Genomic DNA, 21,465 nt, shown 5'->3' on the forward strand with positions numbered 1-21,465 from the left:
TAATTATTACTAGTAAAAATGCAATTACAGAGCTCCAACAATTCAATTTTTACTAGTAAAAAACACATTAAAGATATGTTTAATTCAGAGCTCTGTAACGGAATTAAAGAGCTCTCTAATTTAGTTCTTACTAGTAACAATTGAATTAGAGAGCTCTCTACATGGAATTCTTACTAGTAACAGTTGAATTAGACAGCTCTCTAATTGAAATTCTTACTAGTAAAAATGAGTATATTTTAGGCTAAAATGGCTTGCCATAAGGATGAACGTTTTGGCTTTTCAGTTTAGGACAAAATATAATAGTGCCCCCTGTTGGACATTTGTTAGTATCACAAATGCTCAAATTAAGATGCTGAAACAAGCTAAAGTTGACAAGAGACTGATAAAAGCGTCTTTTTAATTGTTCGTAATGTTATTGACGCTGTTGTTTGAAAGACACATCTTAAACATGACATTACAAGAGAAAAACTTGACACGTTCATGCACAACAGAGTACAAGTACTCCTGGACTAGTATGACATAAAATTGCATTTTCATATCGAAACCCAGAACCTATTCGGGCAAGCACCTTATTCATTGCAGAGTGAGAATGAAATGAATACTAAGTTTGTCTTCTCGTTCAGCAGTGTAACACCAGTTTTGCATTTATGGAGGGAATGACAGACAGGAGGACACTGTAAGTTAATTTGATACTTGGATTACCTCTCATCCTGTAAATAATTTTTATCCTCAACACTGGATGTTTTCAACTTCAAATAACCTTTAAAAGACCCTGTATTCACATTGAAAACTGCAGCATAGTGGCAAACATTTACAACTAAGGCATACAACTCTTATGATACAAACAATAAATCAATTAGTACAAAATATATACAATTGTCTTTGTTAAATAAATAAGTTAAACTTTGTGACAGGAAGTTCTGTAACCAGTGTAAGTGACTGAACCGGTGAGGCTTGTTGCGTCTGAAATTCGATTAATAAGTTGCTGTAAATAAGACAAAAGCAGACAGCTGTAGGAAGAGAAAAGAATTATACATTGTATAAATAAATGCATGCAATAAACAAGCAGTTTCTCTCCTCCGAGATGGAATAAGCCATGTGTTTCTGTTCCTGTTGTTTTAATCTGAAGAGCTGTCTGGTTTGATGATCTGGTACGTGATCAAATATTCAGGATAAGCCTTGGGATAAAAAAAAATGACAAAAGCAGTGTTAGTTTCACTTGTTTCACTTCACATATACTGTTGAAGTCAAACGTTTACATACACCTTGCAGAATCTGCAAAATGTTAATTATTTTGCCGAAATAAGAGGGATCATACAAAATGCATGTTATATTTTATTTAGTACTGACTTGAATAAGATATTTCACATTTTTTTAAGTGATAGTTGTTCATGAGTCCCCTGTTTGTCCTGAACAGTTAAAGGACAGCAGAGCTGTTCTTCAGAAAAATCTTTCAGGTCCCACAAATCCTTTCCAATAACGACTGTATGAGTTTAAGATCCATCTTTTCACACCGAGGACAACCGAGGGACTCATATGCAACTTTTACAGAAGGTTCAAATGCTCACTGATGCTTCAGAAGGAAACAAAATTCATTAAGAGATGGGGGTGAAAACTTTTGAACAGAATGAAGATGTGTACATTTTTCTTGTTTTGCCTAAATATCATATTCTTTTCATTTAGTACTGCCCTTCAGAAGCTACAGAAGATACTTACATGTTTTCCAGAAGACAAAATATGTTAAAAATACCCTGATCTTCACTCCGCTCTTAATGCATTGTGTTTTCTTCTGAAGCATCAGTGAGTGTTTAAACCTTCTGTAATAGTTGCATATGAGTCCCTCAGTTGTCCTCAATGTGAAAAGATGGATCTCAGATTAAAAAGTCATTGTTGGAAGGGTTCAAATACACAAAAATGCTGAAAACCCAAAAAATTTAAGGGACCTGAAGGATTTTTCTGAAGAACAGTGGGCAGTTCAACTGGTCAGGACAAACAAGGGTAACAACACAGTATTAAGAATCAAGTATATGTACCTTTGAACGTAGTCATTTTTATAAATTCAACTATTATTTTCTCTTGTGGACTATATGTAAACGTCTTTCATGTGAAATATCTTATTCAAGTCAGTACTAAATAAAAAATAACATGCATTTTGTATGATCCCTCTTATTTTGGTAAAATAATTACCATTTTGCAGATTCTGCAATGTAAACTTTTGACATCAACTGTATATAATCAAATTAAAATGGGTTGTGAATGCTGCATCATGTCTGAACCCTGCTTCTGTAGTACCTGCTCTCCTCTGTAGATGACGTACTCAGCCAGAGCGAGACCGTTGACACTGGGCCGGCCAGTGACTGAGTGGTGTCCTGGTGGCGAGTGGGCCATCTTCATAGCGCTGAACTGCAGAAAAGACTTCCCCAAAGTCACACGGCAGAACAGAAGATGCCTGGGAGGAGTAGACGAAGCAAAGAAACAAAAGCATGAGCACTTTAGAAAGGAAATAGGAAATCAATTTCTCTTCAAGGCTTTGGAAAATAACACCACAAGGCAACACTCTGCTGACAAAACACATTGTGCTGGGAAACGTGAAGCCACTTAAATGAGAGGCCTGGCCTCGGTGCGCTGTAACTGGATCTCATCTCACCTCTGACACATGTAGCATGACCTGTCCTTGTGAAGAGGACACCCCGTTCCTCCTCCTATTCCATAAACGTATTGGTTGCTTTTGGAAGAGTTTTCCGCAAAGTAGATCCCCGCCCCGAACATTCCTCCTATGTAGGCATGCCTCTCATCGAAGCCCTTGTGAATGATGGCGTTTACGAACGGTGACCCTGGGGAAGCAGAATCAAGGCATTTCCTCAAGGTTCTACTGATGAAAATTAGGCTGCAACTAATCATTTTTTAAACAATCGATTAATCTACGATTACTCCTTCGATTAATCGGATGTAAGAGGGTTACACAATAATTAATTAAATAAAGTGATGTGACTGGGAGATGTTTTTTTTGTGCAAAGTAGGAAGATGTGATTAACTGATTACCAAATTCACTGTTAATATTTTCATTACTGATTTGATCTATTAGCTTTTGCAGTCCTAATAAGAATAGCAGTGGTTTGAAACTAGGCCTTGGTTCACACACCATGGAAAAGCATGCGTTCATTGGAATGGTTGTGGTTCTCCTCAGAAACCTCCGTTCTGCGATGGGTGTATCTCTCCCACAGCTTCTTGTTGCACACCTTCTGGATCTGACCAAAAACAAAAAAAAAATTTTTTTTTCCAGTTTTTAATTTGGTAACATTCTTTAATCTACAATCATGTTAAAGTGATAGTTCACCCTAAAATGAAAATTACCCCATAATTTACTCACCCTCAAGCCATCCTAGGTGTATATGACTTTCTTCTTTCAGACGAATACAAATAGAGTTACATTAAAAAATGTCCTGGCTCCTCCAAGCTTTGTAATGGCAGTGAATGGGTGTTGAGATTTTTAAGTCCAGTAAAATGCATACATCCATCATAAAAAAGTACACCACATGGCTCCAAGGGGTTAATAAAGGCCTCCTGGAGCGAATCGATGCATTTTTGTAAGAAAAAAATCCATATTTAAATCTTTACAAACCGTAATCTCTAGCTTCTGCTAACTGTCATATGTGCGTACATGAGAGAGTGGCATTCCAGCGGATGATGTAGGGCACTGGAGTACTTGTTTACAGCAAAGGAAAGCCAGTCTTCTCTTGGCTTAAATCAAAATCCTCTGACATTTTTCTTTACAATCCCCAATTTTGTACTTCTAAGTTGTGACTGGTGTTTTGTTTTGGTCTCGTCTGCGCTTCTGCGTTCATCACTGCATTCAAATACGTCCTACCTCATCCGCTGGAATGCCACTCTCTCATGAATGCACATACAACAGTTGAAGGAAGCTAGAGATTGCTTTGTATAAAGTTTTAAACACGGATATTTTTTTAGACAAATGCATTGATTCACTTCAGAAGGCTTTTATTAACCTCCCTGGAGCCATGTGGAGTACTTTTTATGATGGATGAATTCTGAATTGTGAAATAAACTCGAAATTCTGAGAAATAAAGTCAGAATTGTGAGAAATAAACTTAAAAGAAAGAGCCAGGACATTTTTTTAATCAAATCCGTCTGTATTTATCTGATAGAAAAAAGTCATATACACCTAAGATGGCTTGAGGGTGAGTAAATCATGGGCTTATTAAATTTTTTGGGTGAACTATCCCTTTAAATTTATAAATATCAACTGTTCACTTCCAGAACAAAATGTACAGATAATTTACTCGCCCCTTTTTCATTTAAGATGTTCATGTCTTTCTTTCGTCAGTCATAAGCAAATTATGTTTTTTGAGGAAAACATTGCAGGATTTCTCTTCATATATTGGACTTACGTTGCCCGCAAGTTTCCAAAATGCAGCTTTAAAGTGCTCTAAACGATCCCAGACCAGGAAGAAGGGTCCTATCTAGCAAAACGCTCAGTTATTTTCTAAAAAAAAAAAATACACTTTATATACTTTTTAACCTCAAATGTTCATCTTGTCTAGCTCTGTGTGTACTCCGGGTCATGACAGTTAGGGCATGTAAAAAAAAAACTCCCATCTAATTTTCTCCTCCAACTTCAAAATCGCCCTACATCGCTGTTTTACCTTTTTTGTAAAGGCCGTTTAATCTTCTTTGCACGTTCACTTTGTAAATACTGGGTTGGTACTTCTGCCGTGATGTCGGATGATTTTGAAGTTGATTTGTAAAATTTTAAAGATTTTGAACCGATTGTTTCCCTAGATAAGACCCTTCTTCCTCAGCTGGGATCATTTAGAGCCCTTTGAAGCTGCATTTAAACTGCATTTTGGAAGTTAGAATTCACGGGCACCATAGAAATCCACTATATGGAAAGAAATCCTAAAATGTTTTCCTCAAAAACATAATTTCTTTACGACTAAAGAAAGAAAATCTCCTCCTTTAATAATAATAACTAATGCTAATTTATAAAACAATGTGTTGTATATGTAGAAATGTACATTAATCTAGAGTAATTAATTATGTAAAAATAGCATTCATTGTTTGTCTATGATGTCCAATGCATTAACTAATGTTAAAAAAATATAAATGTTAAAAAGATTTTCTTGTGCAGGTCTTAAGATGTAGTCACATTTAATGTTATTCAATTAATTTGGCAAGCAAAATCTATTTCAATAGGGTAATTTTGGTAAATTTGTGCGAGGGTGAAAGATTTCCAGGTTTTTCACAGATTTTCTCTGTCAACCAACAGAAATCTACTTGGTTTGAAAGTAATTTCTGTGTGAACGGTGCGTCAAGCTTCGCTACAGTATTGACAACATACAATGGATCTTTTTAATCTACAAACTTTCACCAATGTGACTGCATTACTCTCTGAACTGTACTAAGAAATGTGCATTTTCAAAGAACCATAAAAATGCCTTTTGTTACACTAGTTTTTGGTGTAAATCCAAATGTTTGATGTCAGCATTCATTTGAGTTGATATGAAAGTATTGACTTGTTGGCTAATTTCTCTAAAGTGAACTGCTAATAATGGCATTCAACCAAATTATTCAAAAATATGACTTGCTCACAAATTAAATTTAGCTGTACTAAAAAAAAAAACAATATTTTACAACAGTGCATGACTAAAAAAATAATATTCACTATAAAATTAAACATGTATGCATTTAGCAACTTTCAGCCAAAATGAACTGCATGAACTCCCTGTTAACCGAAATACCAATAAATTGTGAAACTGTATTAATTTGCATTATTTTTCCAGCTCAGGAAAAACAAATCTGTTGGAAACCCTAGAAGTAATGCAATGTGCAAAGAGACCCGCAGGGGCAAGGAAACTGTGTGGAAACTAAGCTATTACATTATAAAAATAGCCTAATAGAAAAAAAAAAGATCAAATATGAAGTGAGGCATTCATATCTCTTACCTTTACAATGTTGTATCTGTTGAAAACCCCACCCGCGTGACCGCCATCCCTGTGTTCCCTTATTGTACTTTGCATCTGTTCAGAGACACAAAACAGAAGACACAAGAGAAACCTAGTAAACAAAGTACGTCCTTTGTGTTTTAATAATTAGCTGCTTGGTACTAGTCTGTATGGCTTCATGAGCCACTTGAACATGTACATCTATTACTGGATTCTCCTGGTACACTTTTAGATAACAAGATTGGAATTATTTTTAACAAAATCTCCAGGGATTTTGCAGATGACGCATAAGGAGAAAAATGATAATCATTTGAAAAAAGTAGCACAACATATTATGAAATGAGTAACTACCTCCTCATCAACTGACTTAAACTCCTTGTCGTCTGGAGACAGATCTATCAGTATTGTTCCACTGTTGGTTGTGTTCAGGGTCAGGTAAGGATTTGAACCTGTGATAGGGATGTAAAGCATCAGCTAGATCATTAATAAGGTCATATAATGAGAAATCAAAAGCATAGTTATTGTACAGTTTGTATTCGAGCTGTCAATGAATTTTCTTCAACATGACACAGCAATTAATTAACTGCAATTAAATCACACACATTAATATTAGCTATATAAAAAAGAAATGCAGAGTAAGTAGCTTTAAAAATGCAGCATAAAATTAAAGTTATTTTGGTGTTAAAAACCTTTTTAACATTCTTTAACAGTATAAGCTATGGAAGTTCGTTTCCGTCAGTCAATAAAAATAAAAAGGTAATTGCGACTTTTTATCCCGCATTTCTGACTTTTTTCTCAGAACTGCGAGATATAAACTGAAAATTGCAAGAAAAAAGTCAGAATTGCGAGATTTAAACAATTCTGAGAAAAAAAGTCAGAATTGCTAGATATAAACTCATAACTGCAAGAAAAAAGTCGAATTGTGAGTAAAAAAAAATTCAGAATTGTGATATAAACTCGAATTCTGAGAAATAAAGTCAGAATTGTGAGAAATAAACTTAAAATTGCTAGAAAAAAGAATTGCGAGATTTAAATAATTTTGAGAAAAAGTCAGAATTGCAAGTAAAAAAAAAATCAGAATTGTGATATAAACTCGAAATTCTGTGAAATAAAGTCAGACTCAGAATTGCGAGAAATAAACTTAATTCTGAGAAATAAATTCAGAAAAGTGAGTTTTACACAATTTTCAGAAAAAGTCAGATAGCAAAATTGTAAGAAAAAAGTCTGAATTGCGAGTAAATTTTTTTTAGAATTGTGATATAAATTTGAAATTCTGAGAAATAAAGTCAGAGTTGCGAGAAATAAACTTAAAATTGCGAGAAAAAAGTCAGAATTGTGCGATTTAAACTTAATTCTGAGAAATAAATGCAGAATAGTGAGATTTAAACAAATTGAGAAAAGTCAGAATTGCTAGATATAAACTCAAAATTGCATGAAAAAAGTCTGAATTGCGAGTAAGAAAATTCTGAATTGTGATATAAACTCAATTCTGAGAAATAAAGTCAGAATTGTGAGAAATAAACCTAAAATTGCTAGAAAAAAGTCAGAATTGTGAGATTTAAACAATTTTGAGAAAAAGTCAGAATTGCAAGTAAAAAAAAATCAGAATTGTGATATAAACTCGAAATTCTGTGAAATAAAGTCAGACTCAGAATTGCGAGAAATAAACTTAATTCTGAGAAATAAATTCAGAAAAGTGAGATTTAAACAATTTTGAGAAAAAAAGTCAGAATTGCTAGATATAAACTCAAAGTTGCAAGAAAAAAGTCTGAATTGCGAGTAAAAAATTGTAGAATTGTGATATAAACTAAATTCTGAGAAATAAAGTCGGAGTTGTGGGATATAAACTAAATTCTGAGAAATAAAGTCAGAATTGCGAGAAATAAACTTAAAATTGCTAGAAAAAATTCTGAATTGCAAGATTTAAACAATTCTGAGAAAAAAAGTCAGAATTGCTAGAAATAAACTCATAACTGCAAGAAAAAAGTCGAATTGTGAGTAAAAAAAATTCAGAATTGTGATATAAACTCGAAATTCTAAGAAATAAAGTCAGAATTGCGAGAAATAAACTTAAAATTGCTAGAAAAAAAGAATTGCGAGATTTAAACAATTTTGAGAAAAAGTCAGAATAGCGAGTAAAAAAATTTCAGAATTGTGTTATAAACCCGAAATCCTGTGAAATAAATTCAGACTCAGAATTGCGAGAAATAAACTTAATTCTGAGAAATAAATTCAGAAAAGTGAGTTTTAAACAATTTTCAGAAAAAGTCAGATAGCAAAATTGTAAGAAAAAAGTCTGAATTGCGAGTAAAATTTTTTTTTAGAATTGTGATATAAATTTGAAAAATTAAGAAAAAAAGTCTAAATTGCTAGATATAAACTCGAAATTGCAAGAAAAAAGCCAGAATTGCGAGTAAAATAATTGTGAATAAAAAAGTTAAAAAGTAATAAAAAGAACTGTGATATAAAAGTCAGAAATGGTAGATATAATCTCAAAATTGCAAGAAAAAAAGAATTGCGAGATTTAAACAATTCTGAGAAAAAATAATTGTATGATATAAACCTGCAGTTCTGACTTTTTTTCTCAGAATTGCGAGATTTAAACTCGCAATTGCCTGTTATAAACTCACTTCTTTTCTCAGACTTTTCTCAGAATGGCAAGGAAAATAAGAAAAAAAAATTTCCTCAGATTAAGACTTTATAACTCGTAGTTGAAAAAAAAATCAGAATTGTAAGATAAAAAGTCGCAATTTTCGTTTTTATATTTTTTATTCATTGGCGGAAATGTGCTTCCTAAGTACTAATTAGACCTTGGGATAAACAAATAAACCTTAAGAACTGTATAATATGACCCCCTTAATAAAAAACAGCTTGTCCTGAGAAAAAAAAAAATTCAAAGTTAAGCAGAAATCTTAGAGGAAACAAGATCAAAGTGGTCTTTAAACCCCGTCTCTAATTAAGGATTCTCTCAGATGAACTCTTGTGGATGAAAGGAGAAGCAGCTCTTACTCTGAGGTCCACTAATAAGTCTTTCCACTCCTTTGATGATCTTGTGTCTGTGACCGTAAGCGTTGATGCCGATCTCCTTCAGTTCTTTGTGGCCCATTTCCACCAGGACGTCCAGAGTTATCTAAAGACACAGACTCATATTAATCGCACCTCTAGGCATGTGACTAATCTATTACTCCCACAGATCAGTGGTTACTCTACAACTTGTTCCTCACAACATTTCAGTTAGCCTGCTAAACATTGTCCTAGAGGTAAGTTTGGTATGTATTTGGTTGAAATTAAATAAAGATCAGCAGAATATAATATGTTGTGTTGGAGTCTGATTCAGTTTATTCTAAATAGTTCTTTTTCACATAAAGTTAATGTTAATTATTTTGCCAAAATAAGAGGGATCATACAAAATGCATGTTATTTTTCATTTAGTACTGACCTGAATAAGATATATCACATAAAAAACATTTACGCATAGTCCACAAGAGAAAATAATAGTCGAATTATAAAAAAATGACCCCATTCAAAGGTTTACATTCACTTGATTCTTAATACTGTTGTTACCTGAATAATACACAGCTGTGTTTTTTGTTTAGTGATAGTTGTTCATGAGTCCCTTGTTTGATCCTGAACAATTATACTGCCTGCTGTTCTTCAGAAAAATGCTTCAGGTTCCGCAAATTTTTTCGTTTTTCAGCATTTTTATGTATTTGAATCCTTTTCAACAATGACCGTATGGTTTTGAGATTCATCTTTTCACACTGAGGACAACTGAGGGACTCATATGCAACTATTTCAGAAGGTTCAAATGCTCACTGGTGTTTCCGAAGAAGAGCCAGGGGTGTAAACTTTTGAACAGAATTTTTATTTTGCATAAATATCTTTTTTTCTTATTTAGTATTGCCTTTCAGAATCTACTTACATGTTTCCCAGAAGACAATATTCGTTTGTTTAACCCTTATATTCAAATTCAAATTCATTTTTATGAAAATTCTAATTAATCTGCTTTTTGTCTGTTCTAGAGACATGACATTACACTTCTATTTATCAAGCAGTTCATTCTATTTTATTTAATTCTGAAATGTGGTCTTGAACACTGAAATACAAATTTGAATGCAATGTGTGAATAATAGAAAACAATGACCAAAATAAAATAAAATTAAAAGAATGGAAATGTGATTATTTTGTCCATATTACACACACATGCCTTCATAGAAGAGCATTCTTAGCGCATACACAGCTGTTAAGATGTTGTTTTTAAATGTGAATTATGCATCACTTAGAGAAATGTCCAGTTTTGACCTAAACGTAGGCAAAGTCCCTTTAAAGCAAGTCATTCCACTCAGCGGCCATCTTTGAAACAGCTCTCGGGCATGCAAGTGCAGCTCCTATCTCTTTGAATGGGGAAACATCAAATTCTCCAAAACTGTTCGCCTAGCTTGCGATTAAATTCATATTTGAAATCACCAATGAAATCCGACAAAAACTGCCTCATAAATATGGTTCCTTGTGTTCCAATAGCGCTTAAAAAAGCTTATTTTTCAGGCTAGATCAGCCAGTGCGCATGCGAAGTACTGAGCGCACATCTCATATTATATTATATTATAAGAAATCAATTTTCGTCAAAGCTTGACACTTTTTGTATTTAAGTATGGAGTTCAAAGTCTGATGAAAATCAAAAAGTGCAAATTGTTGACTGAATTACATAGAAAGCAAATAAAGTGTGCTCCTTTATAATCACTAAAGCTGTCAGTCAGTTCTGTATGGTACTATAGAATAGAATATTCAACATTTTCCCTATAAAAATCAGGTTTTTGCTCAATAAAAAGTAAATGTTATCGGCATGACAGTGCTTTACATGTGCATTTCAAAGAAACGTAATATTACTACTAGCTGCACTTATTATTGCAAAACAATAGTAATTTCATGATTGAAATGTCTTTATGATTTTGTGCCAGCAACAATATGGCTCTGATTAAATTACAAATGATAACACTCGATGGTTAATTTTCTTCTTCCATATATACAACAAAAACTGCCTCCTTAAAGGATTAGTTCCCTTCCAGAACAAAAATTTACAGATAATGTACTCACCTCCTTGTCATCCAAAATGTTCATGTCTTTCTTTCTTCAGTCGCAAAGAAATTATGTTTTTTGAGGAAAACATTTCAGGATTTCTCTCCATATAGTGGACTTCTATGGTGCCTCCGAGTTTGAACTTCCAAAATGCAGTTTAAATGCAGCTTCAAAGAGCTCTAAACGATCCCAGCCGAGGAAGAATGGTCTTATTTAGCGAAACGATCTGTCATTTTCTAAAAAAATTGACAATTTATATACTTTTTAGTTCACGCAGAGCTAGACAAGACTAGTGTTTGAGGTTAAAAAGTTAAATGCCTTTTGAAGCTGCATTTAAACTGCATTTTGGAAGTTCAAACTCGGGGGCCCCATAGAAGTCCATTATATGGAGAAAAATCCTTTAATGTTTAACTTAAAAAAACATAATTTCTTTATGACTGAAGAAAGTAAGACATGGACATCTTAAGTAACTTAAATGTAGTTAGCTACTTTTTAAAAACAATTTCTTTACTGTATTTATTCTATTTAAAATTATAAGTAGCTTTCAGTTTTGTGAGATAAAAGTTTTAAAGCAGGTTTCCCAAATCGAGTTTTATGATAATAAACCAGTGTTGTAGTCTCAAGTCTGAGTCTAACACCATATAACCATTCAAGGTCTTGGACATGTTGTGAACTCTGTCTCAACTCGGACTCAACATACTCAGGTCTCGGCCTGGGCTTGGACTCAAAAAAAGCTGGTCTCGACTATAACACACTAAAACAGAAGAAAGTACCTGCTCTCTGTCAAAGATCTCCAGCAAATGCTCCAATCCCAGGTTGTGAAGGAACTGGCTGATACTCAACTCTACAGCTAGACCTGAAAAAACACCAGAGGTTAAAGAAAACTTTCAGTAGTCATCAAACGTTTCCTACAACACAGACACTAATCTTGAATAAACTTACCCTCCTCTTTCATCTCTATGCCTACAGCTCCTTCAGCTCCAGAAGGCGGTAGAAGAGTGTTCAGCTCAGGGAAGGTCCCAGATTGGCCGTCCATACTGGAGTTTGAAGAGAGCGGTGTGGGACTTGAACTGAGAGTTGAAGGCACCACTCCAACAGATGTCGAGACGCTGATAACCTTGGGTTTATAGCACGCCGGCAGCACTGAAGGGGGCATGGCTGCCGTGAGGAGAGTTCGGACATCATCCGCCTGGAGAGACACACAGGGCAACGTCAGAAAATCCTGATGTAAGTGACATCCAACTTCTTGAGACAGACAAGTCTGCAACTGACTGTTGCATTTAGTTACAAACGTATGTAAGTGTCAATCACATTTCAAGCATGTAGAGTGTGAAAAACGCAAATAAAAAAACATTCATACACAAGACCAGTGAGAACAGCTTATTTCAAACAAGCAAACTGTTGGCATGCACCCACGGTTAAAAGGATAGTTCACCAAAAATAGAGTCTGTCATCTCCCAAAACAAACCAAACTGTCTCGACTTCGGCTGCACAATATAAGAAAAAAAGTGAAATGCAGCAACTTTTTATGTTTATATGAATTTTACATACACTATCAGTCAAAAGGTTATGGACAGAAGATTCTTAGAAGTTTTTTTTTTGTGAAAAATTTTTACTATTTAAAAAGACTGCTTTGTATTTTAATATATTTTAAAATTTAATTTATTCCTGTGATCAAAGCTAAATTTTCGGCATCATTACTCCTGTCTTCAGTGTTCAATGATTTCTGATTCTTCAGAAATCATTCTAATATGTGACCCTGGACCACAAAACCAGTCTTAAGTCGCTGGGGTATATTTGTAGCAATAGCCAAAAAAACATTGTATGGGTCAAAATTATTGATTTTTCTTTTATGCCAAAAATCATTAGGAAATTAAGTAAAGATCATGTTCCATGAAGATTTTTTGTAAAATTCCTAATATAAATATATGAAAATGTAATTTTTGATTAGTAATATGCATTATTAAGAACTTAATTTGGACAACTTTAAAGGTGAATTTCTCAGTATTTAGATTTTTTTGCACCCTCAGATTCCAGATTTTCAAATAGATGTATCTCGGCCAAATATTGTCCTATCCTAACAAACCATTCATCAATAGAAAGCTTATTTATTGAGCTTTTATATGATGTATACATCTCAGTTTTGTAAAATTTAACCTTATGACTGGTTTTGTGGTCCAGGGTCACATATGCTGATTTGCCATTCAAGAAACATTTATTATTTTTATTATCAATATTTAAAACAGTTGAGTAATTTTTTTAGGATTCTTTGATAAATAGAAAGATCAAAAGATCTCAGAAAATATCTGAAAAGCTTTTGTAATATACACTTTACCATTCAAAAGCTTGTTTTTTTTTAATGTTACAAAAGATTTCTATTTTAGATAAATGCTGTTCTTCTGAAGTTTCTATTCATCAAAGAAACCTGGAAAAACTACTCAACTGTCATAGTTATAATAAATATATATTTTTTAAAGCAGCAAATCAGATTTTTTTTTTGAATGATTACTGAAGGATCATGTGACTGGAGTAACGATGCTAAAAATTCAGCTTTGAAATCACAAGAATAAATTAAATTTTAAAATATATTCAAATAGAAAACAATTATTTTAGATAGTAAAATATTTCACAATTTTACAGTTTTTGATGTGCTTTGGATCAAATAAATGCAGTCTAGTTGAGCAGAAGAGACTTCAAAAAAACTTCAAAATCTTACTGTCCAAAAACTTTTGACTGGTACTGCATAAATGATAAAAATTTGTCACTCGTCAACTCGTCACAAAATTAACTCTTTGGATATAAAAAAAAACCGTCTTGGATAAATGATGACTTCATTTTTGGTTAATCTATCCCTCAAATATCTTTCTCCAGGCATCAAACAGGCATATTTTCCCACTCCAGACATCCACTGCTTGTGCAAATGTGCAGTATTGTCAGGCAATGGTGCATGAAATGATCAGTAAGCCTCCTCAAGCACTGAACAAATGAAAAGAAAAACACCAACCAAATAAAACAGACAGGTGTCATGGCACAAGTATAATTCTCCCTGGCATGATTAAAAGTTTGGATTGAGAAGGCCTAACTGCATCAGAGGTGCAGAAAATGAAAAAAAAAAAAGGTAGATAGGCAGTAGGTGAGAAGGAGAACGATCTTCTTCCCCCAAGGTGTCTTGTCCAATAAGCACACACAGAGAGTGAATACCGTCACGAGGTCCAGCGGCGACTGGCCTTCCTGGTTGCGGAGCGTGGGGTCGGCCCCGTGCACTAGAAGCAGCGCGCACAACTGGGTCCTGCCTTTCTGCGCCGCCTCGTGCAAAGGAGTGAACGCCCACTTATCTGTGGCATTGACGCATGCGTTGTACTTGATGAGCAAAGCGGCCACATCCACATGCTGCAATGAAACACATGGGAGCAGTCGTGCTCTCGGGTTGGTGTCTCTTTCACTTTCTGGCGAATGTCGTTGCATGAATGTGTATGCATGGCTGCCAAACGGCACTGTACCTTTTCCCTTCCCCAACCGGCTATTATGAAATCTGATGAATAAAATTCAAATAAAAAACCTTGTGTTTTTCCAAACCTGTATGAATGTCTTTCTTCCAAGTATGAACATACTGAAGCACAAATGAGAGCTGTGAAAATAGTAATATTTTGTTCTGTTCTTCGCACATAGTTATTGTATCACTATTATATGCGACAATGGACCACAAAACCAGTCATAAGAACATTGATACATCATCTGATGTATGGTTTGTTAGGATAGGACAATATTTGGCTGAGATACAACTATTTGAAAATCTACAATCTGAGGGTGCAAAAAAAATCTAAATATTGAGAAAATAGCCTTTAAAGTTGTCCAAATGACGTTCTTAGCAATGCATCTTACTTATCAGAAATTAAGTTTTAATTTACTAAATAACGTCATGGAACATGATCTTTACTTGATATACTAATGATTTTTGGCATCAAAGAAAAATGGATCATTTTTACCCATACAATGTATTTTTGGATATTGCTACAAATATACCCGTGCTACTTAAGACTGGTTTTGTGGTCCAGGGTCACATACAACAAGTATGTTTTTGGTGTTCAACATCATTTATTCCTGTTCATTGTATGGATGAAAAATCCAAACAAGACTGTGAACATTATTTAAAAATTCTATGTTCCTTGGAAGGAAGGAAAGGAGGAAAGGAAAGGAGGTGAAGTGAGGCCAAGTATGGTGACACATACTAGGAATTTGTGCTCTGCATTTAACCCATCCAAGTGCACACACACAGTAGTGAACACACACACACCGTGAACACACACCCGGAGCAGTGGGCAGCCATTGCTGCGGCGCCCGGGGAGCAGTTGGGGGATCGGTGCCTTGCTCAAGGGACTCACCTCAGTCGTGGTATTGAGGGTGGAGAGAGTGCTGTACATTCATTCCCCCCACCTACAATCCCTGCTGGACCTGAGACTCGAACCTGCAACCTTTGGGTTACAAGTCCGACTCTCTAACCATTACGGTGTGTTCACATGGGGCGTAAGCGTCAACGCTTCCCATTGACTTTGAGTGGGTGATGTCAAGCGTTGCCGAAAAGAATTGTGGATCCGTCAGCGGCGCTTCACTGGCCAGTGAAGCGCCGCGTCAGCCAATCAGATCGCTCTATGCAAATACAGTGGCCAGGCGGCAGCCAATCACGTTCATCCTGTTCAAGGACAGCATTTCATTGGCTGACGCTGCTATGACCATAAACGTCAGCCACGCCTTCCGTTAAGCGTTGACGCTTACGCCCCGTGTGAACACACCGTTAGGCCACGGCTGCCCCACATAGAAGGAAGTCATACAGGTTTGAAAAGACATGAGGGTAAAAAATAATAACATTAATTTTCAAACAAGCATTTTTACAATATTGCAGATATCTGGGAAAAGGGAAAAGGTTGAGAGAGAAAAACTCAGTTAACTTTTATACTTTAGTCCACCAGACTTTTGTGATTAAATGAAACAAGCAAAAATATGTATACAAATCTGCTTTCCCAATTGAACAAAACAAGTTGTTTAACTGTGGTTAATAAACCAGAAAGAGCTTACAAATATCACATTAAAATTGGCCTACTGTACATAAAATAAAAAAGTCAAAATATATTATTACTATTAATATGTGAAATAATATATTAATCCATAAATTCATCACACAGCATTAATACCACAGAGCTGAAGAATGCATGATTTATATGCATGACCACAGTTTTATAGGTCTTCTCCAAATTATTTGAGTTTTGAGACTTTCAAAAGTCCTTAGAGCCTACAACAGCAAAAGAGCCAAAACGTACTGACCCAGCAAACAAATATAACAAACACTGGTATAAAAATAGTATAAAAATGACAAACAATTTTCATGTCTGAGCAACGTGTATATGTGAAATAATTGAAAAATACTTATTGCTTTGTGTCGTGGCCACATTACCACCTTGTTGTCATTTATTCCCTACATAACTTACACTTCAGACAAAATATTGCCAGCTCTATTTTACATTTGTGTAATGTGGAATGTAGCATGACCAATCAAATTAGCAGAGCAGAACTGTTTTTTTTTAAATAAAATTCAGCACAAACCAATATGAACCAACATTTGCATGAAAATTTACATTTTGCTCATTTTAAACCAAACCATAGTTTTCAGAAGGAACCAAAGAGACTATTTCAAAGGAGAAGTTCACCTCCAGATAAAAAAATTTCCAGATAATTTATACACCCCCATGTCATCCAAGTGGCCTTTCTTTCTTAAGTAAAAAAAATTGAGGTTTGAAACAATTGAAAACATTCCAGGATTTTTCTCCATATAGTGGACTTCAATGATGGCCAACGAGAAGAAGGGCTAAATTGCAGTTTCAGTGCAGCTTCAAAGTGCTCTATGCGATCCCAGCCGAGGAATAAGGGTCTTATCTAGCAAAACGATGGGTAATTTTCTAAGAAAAATACAAATGTATTCACTTAACCACAAATGCTCATCTTGCACTAGCTTGACCTCATGCATTACGTAGTCACGCATGTGTGACATAGGCAGAAGTGCCACTACATAGAGGGAAATCCTGGAAGATTTTCCTCAAAAACCTTAATTTTTTTGCTAAAGAGAGAAAGACATGAACATCTTGGCTGACATGGGGGTAAGTAAATAGTTTTCACTCACCCCTATGTCATGTTTCAGAAAGACTTTTTTTGTCATGTATGTATGTACCTTTTGCTGAGCAGCACTCACCCCGTATGATGCAGCGTTGTGGAGGGGAATGAGACCACCTTTATCCTGAGAGTTCACCTCTGCCCCGTGTTGCAGCAGATATTCGGCCACCTCCAGATTATTATAGCCAGCTAATTATACACAAATAACAAACACCAGCATCATGAACATCTCCTTTTAAAATTTTTTATTTCATATTTCAGGTATTTTTTTATTTGAACACAGAATAGGACTGTCATGATCACAAAATGTTGAAATATTGTTCATGTTATGCACAGTGTAAGCCTGACACATACAGTTTAATTAAGTCAATTTATTCATATTAAACTTGGTTAAAAGAAGCCTATATGATTTCATACAGGGCTTTGCACAGAAATGTTAAATACGCATAAAATAAAAATAGAGGTTGTCATAAGTTTTAATAAAAACAGGGTCAAATCAATTATATTAATTAAATGTGACCCTTAAGTAGCATGGGTATATTTGTAGCAATAGCAACAATACATTGTATAATTATCGATTTTACTTTTATGTCAAAAATCATTAGGATATTAAAGGAGGTGTTCACTTTCAGAACAAAAATGTACAGATAATGTACTCACCCCCTTGTCATCCAAGATGTTCGTGTCTTTTTTTCCCCAGTCGTAAATAAATTATGTTTTTTGAGGAAAACATTTCAGGATTTCTCCCTATATAATGGACTTCTATGGTGCCCCTGAGTTTGAACTTCTAAAAAGCAGTTTAAATGCAGCTTCAATGGCTCTAAACGATCCCAGCCGAGGAAGAAGGGTCTTATCTAGTGAAACAATCGGTTATTTTCTAAAAACATTTACACTTTATATACTTTTTAATTTCGACACAGAGTACACACAGAGCTAGACAAGACGAGCATTTGAGGTTAAAAAGTATATAATTTTTTTTTTTTTTTTTTTTAGAAAATAACTATCGTTTTGCTAGATAAGACCCTTCTTTCCTCGGCTGTGATCTTTTAGAGCCATTGGAGGTGCATTTTGGAAGTTTAAACTCTGGGGCACCATAGAAGTCCATTATATGGAGAGAAATCCTGAAATGTTTTCCTCAAAAAACATAATTTCCTTACGACTGAAGAAAGAAAGACATGAACACCTCGGATGACAAAGGGGTGAGTACATTATCTGTAATTTTTTGTTATGAAAGTGAACTACTCCTTTAAGGAAAAACATTTTGTAAATTTCCTACCGTAAATATATCAAAACTAATTTTTGATTAGTAATATGCATTGCTAAGAACTTCATTTGGGCAACTTTAAAGGCAATTTTCCAGTCAAATATTGTCCTAATAAACCATACATCAATGGAAAGCTTATTTATTCAGCTTTCAGATGATGTATAAATCTCATTTTTCTTTTAAAAATTACCCGTATGACTGGTTTTGTGATCCAGGGACACAAATAAAAAATAAATAAATGTAAATTTTTACACATTTATTTCAAATGCACTTCCTGCTTCCTGATTTTCTTCTTTTTACAGTTCTACACAAAATATATGAAAAGTGCTGAAACAGACCAAATGCTTAATTAAAATTAATCTAGATAAATAAGCAACATTTTGCAGATCATCTTCATTGACCAAGCCATTTTTTATGACTATTTGCACCATAAAACCAATCCATATTCTAGTTTTCCACTGTGTACGTATACAGTAGAAAGTAAAAGCATTATACTCTGATCCACACCTACCTGCCAGATGCAGTGGGGTGGAGTGCCGTCCCTGCGTGTCTCGACAGTTCACGTTGTCTGGAGTGCAAAGCTTTTTAACACGACCTAAGCAGCCTTTCTTAGCAGCGTCCAGCAGTGCTGCATCGCCCCTGAGCAGATCCTGAATGTCTGTGTCTCTATCCTTCACCAGGTCCAGAGGTGTGTTTCCATCACGGTTCTTTTTGGTCGGGTCAGCACCATGCTGTATTAGAGAAGTACTTCGTTATACTGCAGAGAACATAGCACTAAGCAAAGTTTGCTGCCATTGATAGTGGAAATGATTTAAATGATTCAGTTCGACAACTGAACAATGGAGCTCAATCTGAGGTCTTCAATACCTGAAGCAGCAGTTTGCAGATCTCATATTTGCCCTTGGCAGCCGCTTCATGCAGTGGGGTGAACTTCCACAGGTCTGCAACGTTAACCACAGCACCATGAAGGACGAGGAGCTCAGCCACCTCATAATGGCCATAGGAACAGGCGTTGTGTAAGGGAACCAGACCACTATGAGACACAAAAACAGCTTTATGAGCTGCAACTTGGGTTTCTTATCCACCTTTTTCTTCCTGTAAGAACGGGTGCATCTTTTGTAAATTTTATGGGTGAGGCTTCCGGTCTCATCTGCATCAAAAACAGCTTGTTTTGCTCCTTGATATTGCAAATTAGTGTGTTATACCATGTTATTTTAACGTATTATCTCAATTATGAACACACTGTTTTGTAGTGCAAACAGTTTTACCATTTACTGCATGTTATTATTCTTCTCATTATTTCTCTATAGCGGATAATGAACCGGATAATGAACCAGCCCATAGGCGTACTTCCACCTTGAAGAAAAAGGTGGATATAATTCAAGAAATTCTAATATTCATTACAGTAGTAACTAAATAAGACAATACTATTTTTGGAATATATTTTAATGTTTTACTATTTATTTATAATTTTTATAGCTTATACTGATGATTGGGCTGTCAAACAATGAATCACGATTAATCGCGTTCAAAATAAAAGTTTGCTTTTTACATACTATATGTGTGTGTACTATGAATTTTTTTTAATGTATATATAAATACACACACATACGCGTATATATTAATTAACAATATGGTAATGTATATATATATATAGTTTATATATATAATCTATAAATAAATATTTTTAATCTAAAAATAAATATTTTTTAAATATATACGTGTGTCTATTTATATATACATAATAAATATACACATATTTTTTTAAATAAATGTGTGGCTGTACTCTTAAAAAATAATTTATTTGGATTTTTTTATTAGAATTTTTTTAATGAAATTTGGATTTTATTAAACAAGGTGCATGTTTGTTTAATGAGAGGAACATGTATGTGTCTATTTCAATAAACTTCATATTACATATATTATACTTAATGTACTTTATTATTATTTTAATGCAGCACCACTGTATGTAGTCCCAAATCTGCAGAAATTAAAAATAAAATAAAATCAATGAATAAATATAATATTAGAAAAATAAAAACTCAATAAAAAACTAAATAAAAGGTAAAAATATATACAAAAATAAATAAATAAATAAGAAAAAATGTAATTAAAATTATTAGCATAGTCATATGTTCCATTATTTATTATCCTATTACTACATTCCTGAATTTATTATTTATTTTCTATTTCTGCAAGTTTGGGCCTCCACACAGGAGGTATTCGTTTGTGAAAATGCAGCTAGTAAAATAGTAAGATGCTGTCTATTCATTGTTTTTGTATTATTTTATTGTAAACACACTTATCCTGCTCAATTCAGACTGCAAGCTCTAGTCAATTCTGGAAAAAATATAATTTATTTTGCTGTGGCTTTGCAGAGGTTCTCATCTCACCCCTTGTCTTTGGCGTGTACATCGGCTCCGTGCTGCAACAGATACTCCACCACAGCCACACGGTTGTATCCCGCAGCGAAATGCAAAGGTGTGGACTGCCTTCCCTCAACGTCTCTACAGTTCACATTCTGAAGAGTACAAAGTTTCTAAATGGAAAGGTAAAAACACTGTGTCAGGCCTAATGTTGAAATTTGGTATAATCAACTTAATAATGATTTTACAACTACCTCACCTTTACGACTTCCAGATCTCCTGATTTAGAGGCTTCTAACAGCTGCCTGTCTGTATCTGAGTTTCCTGTAAATGCTCCCTCTAGAATTAAAAAAGATATATTTTTTATAACTGCAAGCATGGCACTTTAGCACTTTACAGGCTCAAAGTGTAAGTGTTTCAGTTGCACTTGAGACTAGAAACAGATGTGAGAACTGTAAAATGGAGCATGTGGAAATTGAAGCCCCTGAAGAAAAAAAATGTAGTTGAACTTTACGATTATAAAAAGTCTTAAATATTTTAATGGCATAAAAATTTCTTAAAAATTACTTTAAGAGCTCTTAAATTTGAAGACGGAAAATTAGGAATCGTCATACAGCCTAATGTGATCATTAAA

General features: G+C 34.4%; 1 protein-coding gene across 2 annotated transcripts in view; it reads right to left on the reverse strand.

Annotated features, from left to right (window-relative positions):
* Positions 1 to 380: 380 nt before the first annotated feature.
* The window catches only part of LOC141297784 (poly [ADP-ribose] polymerase tankyrase-2), a 34,203-nt gene continuing 13,118 nt past the window's right edge, over positions 381 to 21,465 (reverse strand). The window contains exons 13-27 of one of the 2 annotated variants that reach the window (XM_073828236.1): positions 21,091 to 21,170; positions 20,859 to 21,004; positions 19,333 to 19,498; positions 18,977 to 19,196; positions 17,281 to 17,390; positions 14,241 to 14,429; positions 11,982 to 12,228; positions 11,813 to 11,895; positions 8,973 to 9,093; positions 6,315 to 6,412; positions 5,964 to 6,038; positions 3,143 to 3,248; positions 2,648 to 2,834; positions 2,293 to 2,449; positions 381 to 1,178 (exon numbers count right to left, since the gene is read on the reverse strand). In XM_073828236.1, the coding sequence (XP_073684337.1) occupies positions 1,119 to 1,178; positions 2,293 to 2,449; positions 2,648 to 2,834; positions 3,143 to 3,248; positions 5,964 to 6,038; positions 6,315 to 6,412; positions 8,973 to 9,093; positions 11,813 to 11,895; positions 11,982 to 12,228; positions 14,241 to 14,429; positions 17,281 to 17,390; positions 18,977 to 19,196; positions 19,333 to 19,498; positions 20,859 to 21,004; positions 21,091 to 21,170 (2,045 nt within the window). In that variant the 3' untranslated portion in view covers positions 381 to 1,118. The remainder of the gene's footprint in view (positions 1,179 to 2,292; positions 2,450 to 2,647; positions 2,835 to 3,142; positions 3,249 to 5,963; positions 6,039 to 6,314; positions 6,413 to 8,972; positions 9,094 to 11,812; positions 11,896 to 11,981; positions 12,229 to 14,240; positions 14,430 to 17,280; positions 17,391 to 18,976; positions 19,197 to 19,332; positions 19,499 to 20,858; positions 21,005 to 21,090; positions 21,171 to 21,465) is intronic. The other variant, XM_073828237.1, reaches the window with a different exon arrangement.

The sequence above is a fragment of the Garra rufa genome, chromosome 22, assembly GCF_049309525.1.
Source record: "Garra rufa chromosome 22, GarRuf1.0, whole genome shotgun sequence".
NCBI classification, from domain to species: Eukaryota; Metazoa; Chordata; class Actinopteri; order Cypriniformes; family Cyprinidae; genus Garra; species Garra rufa.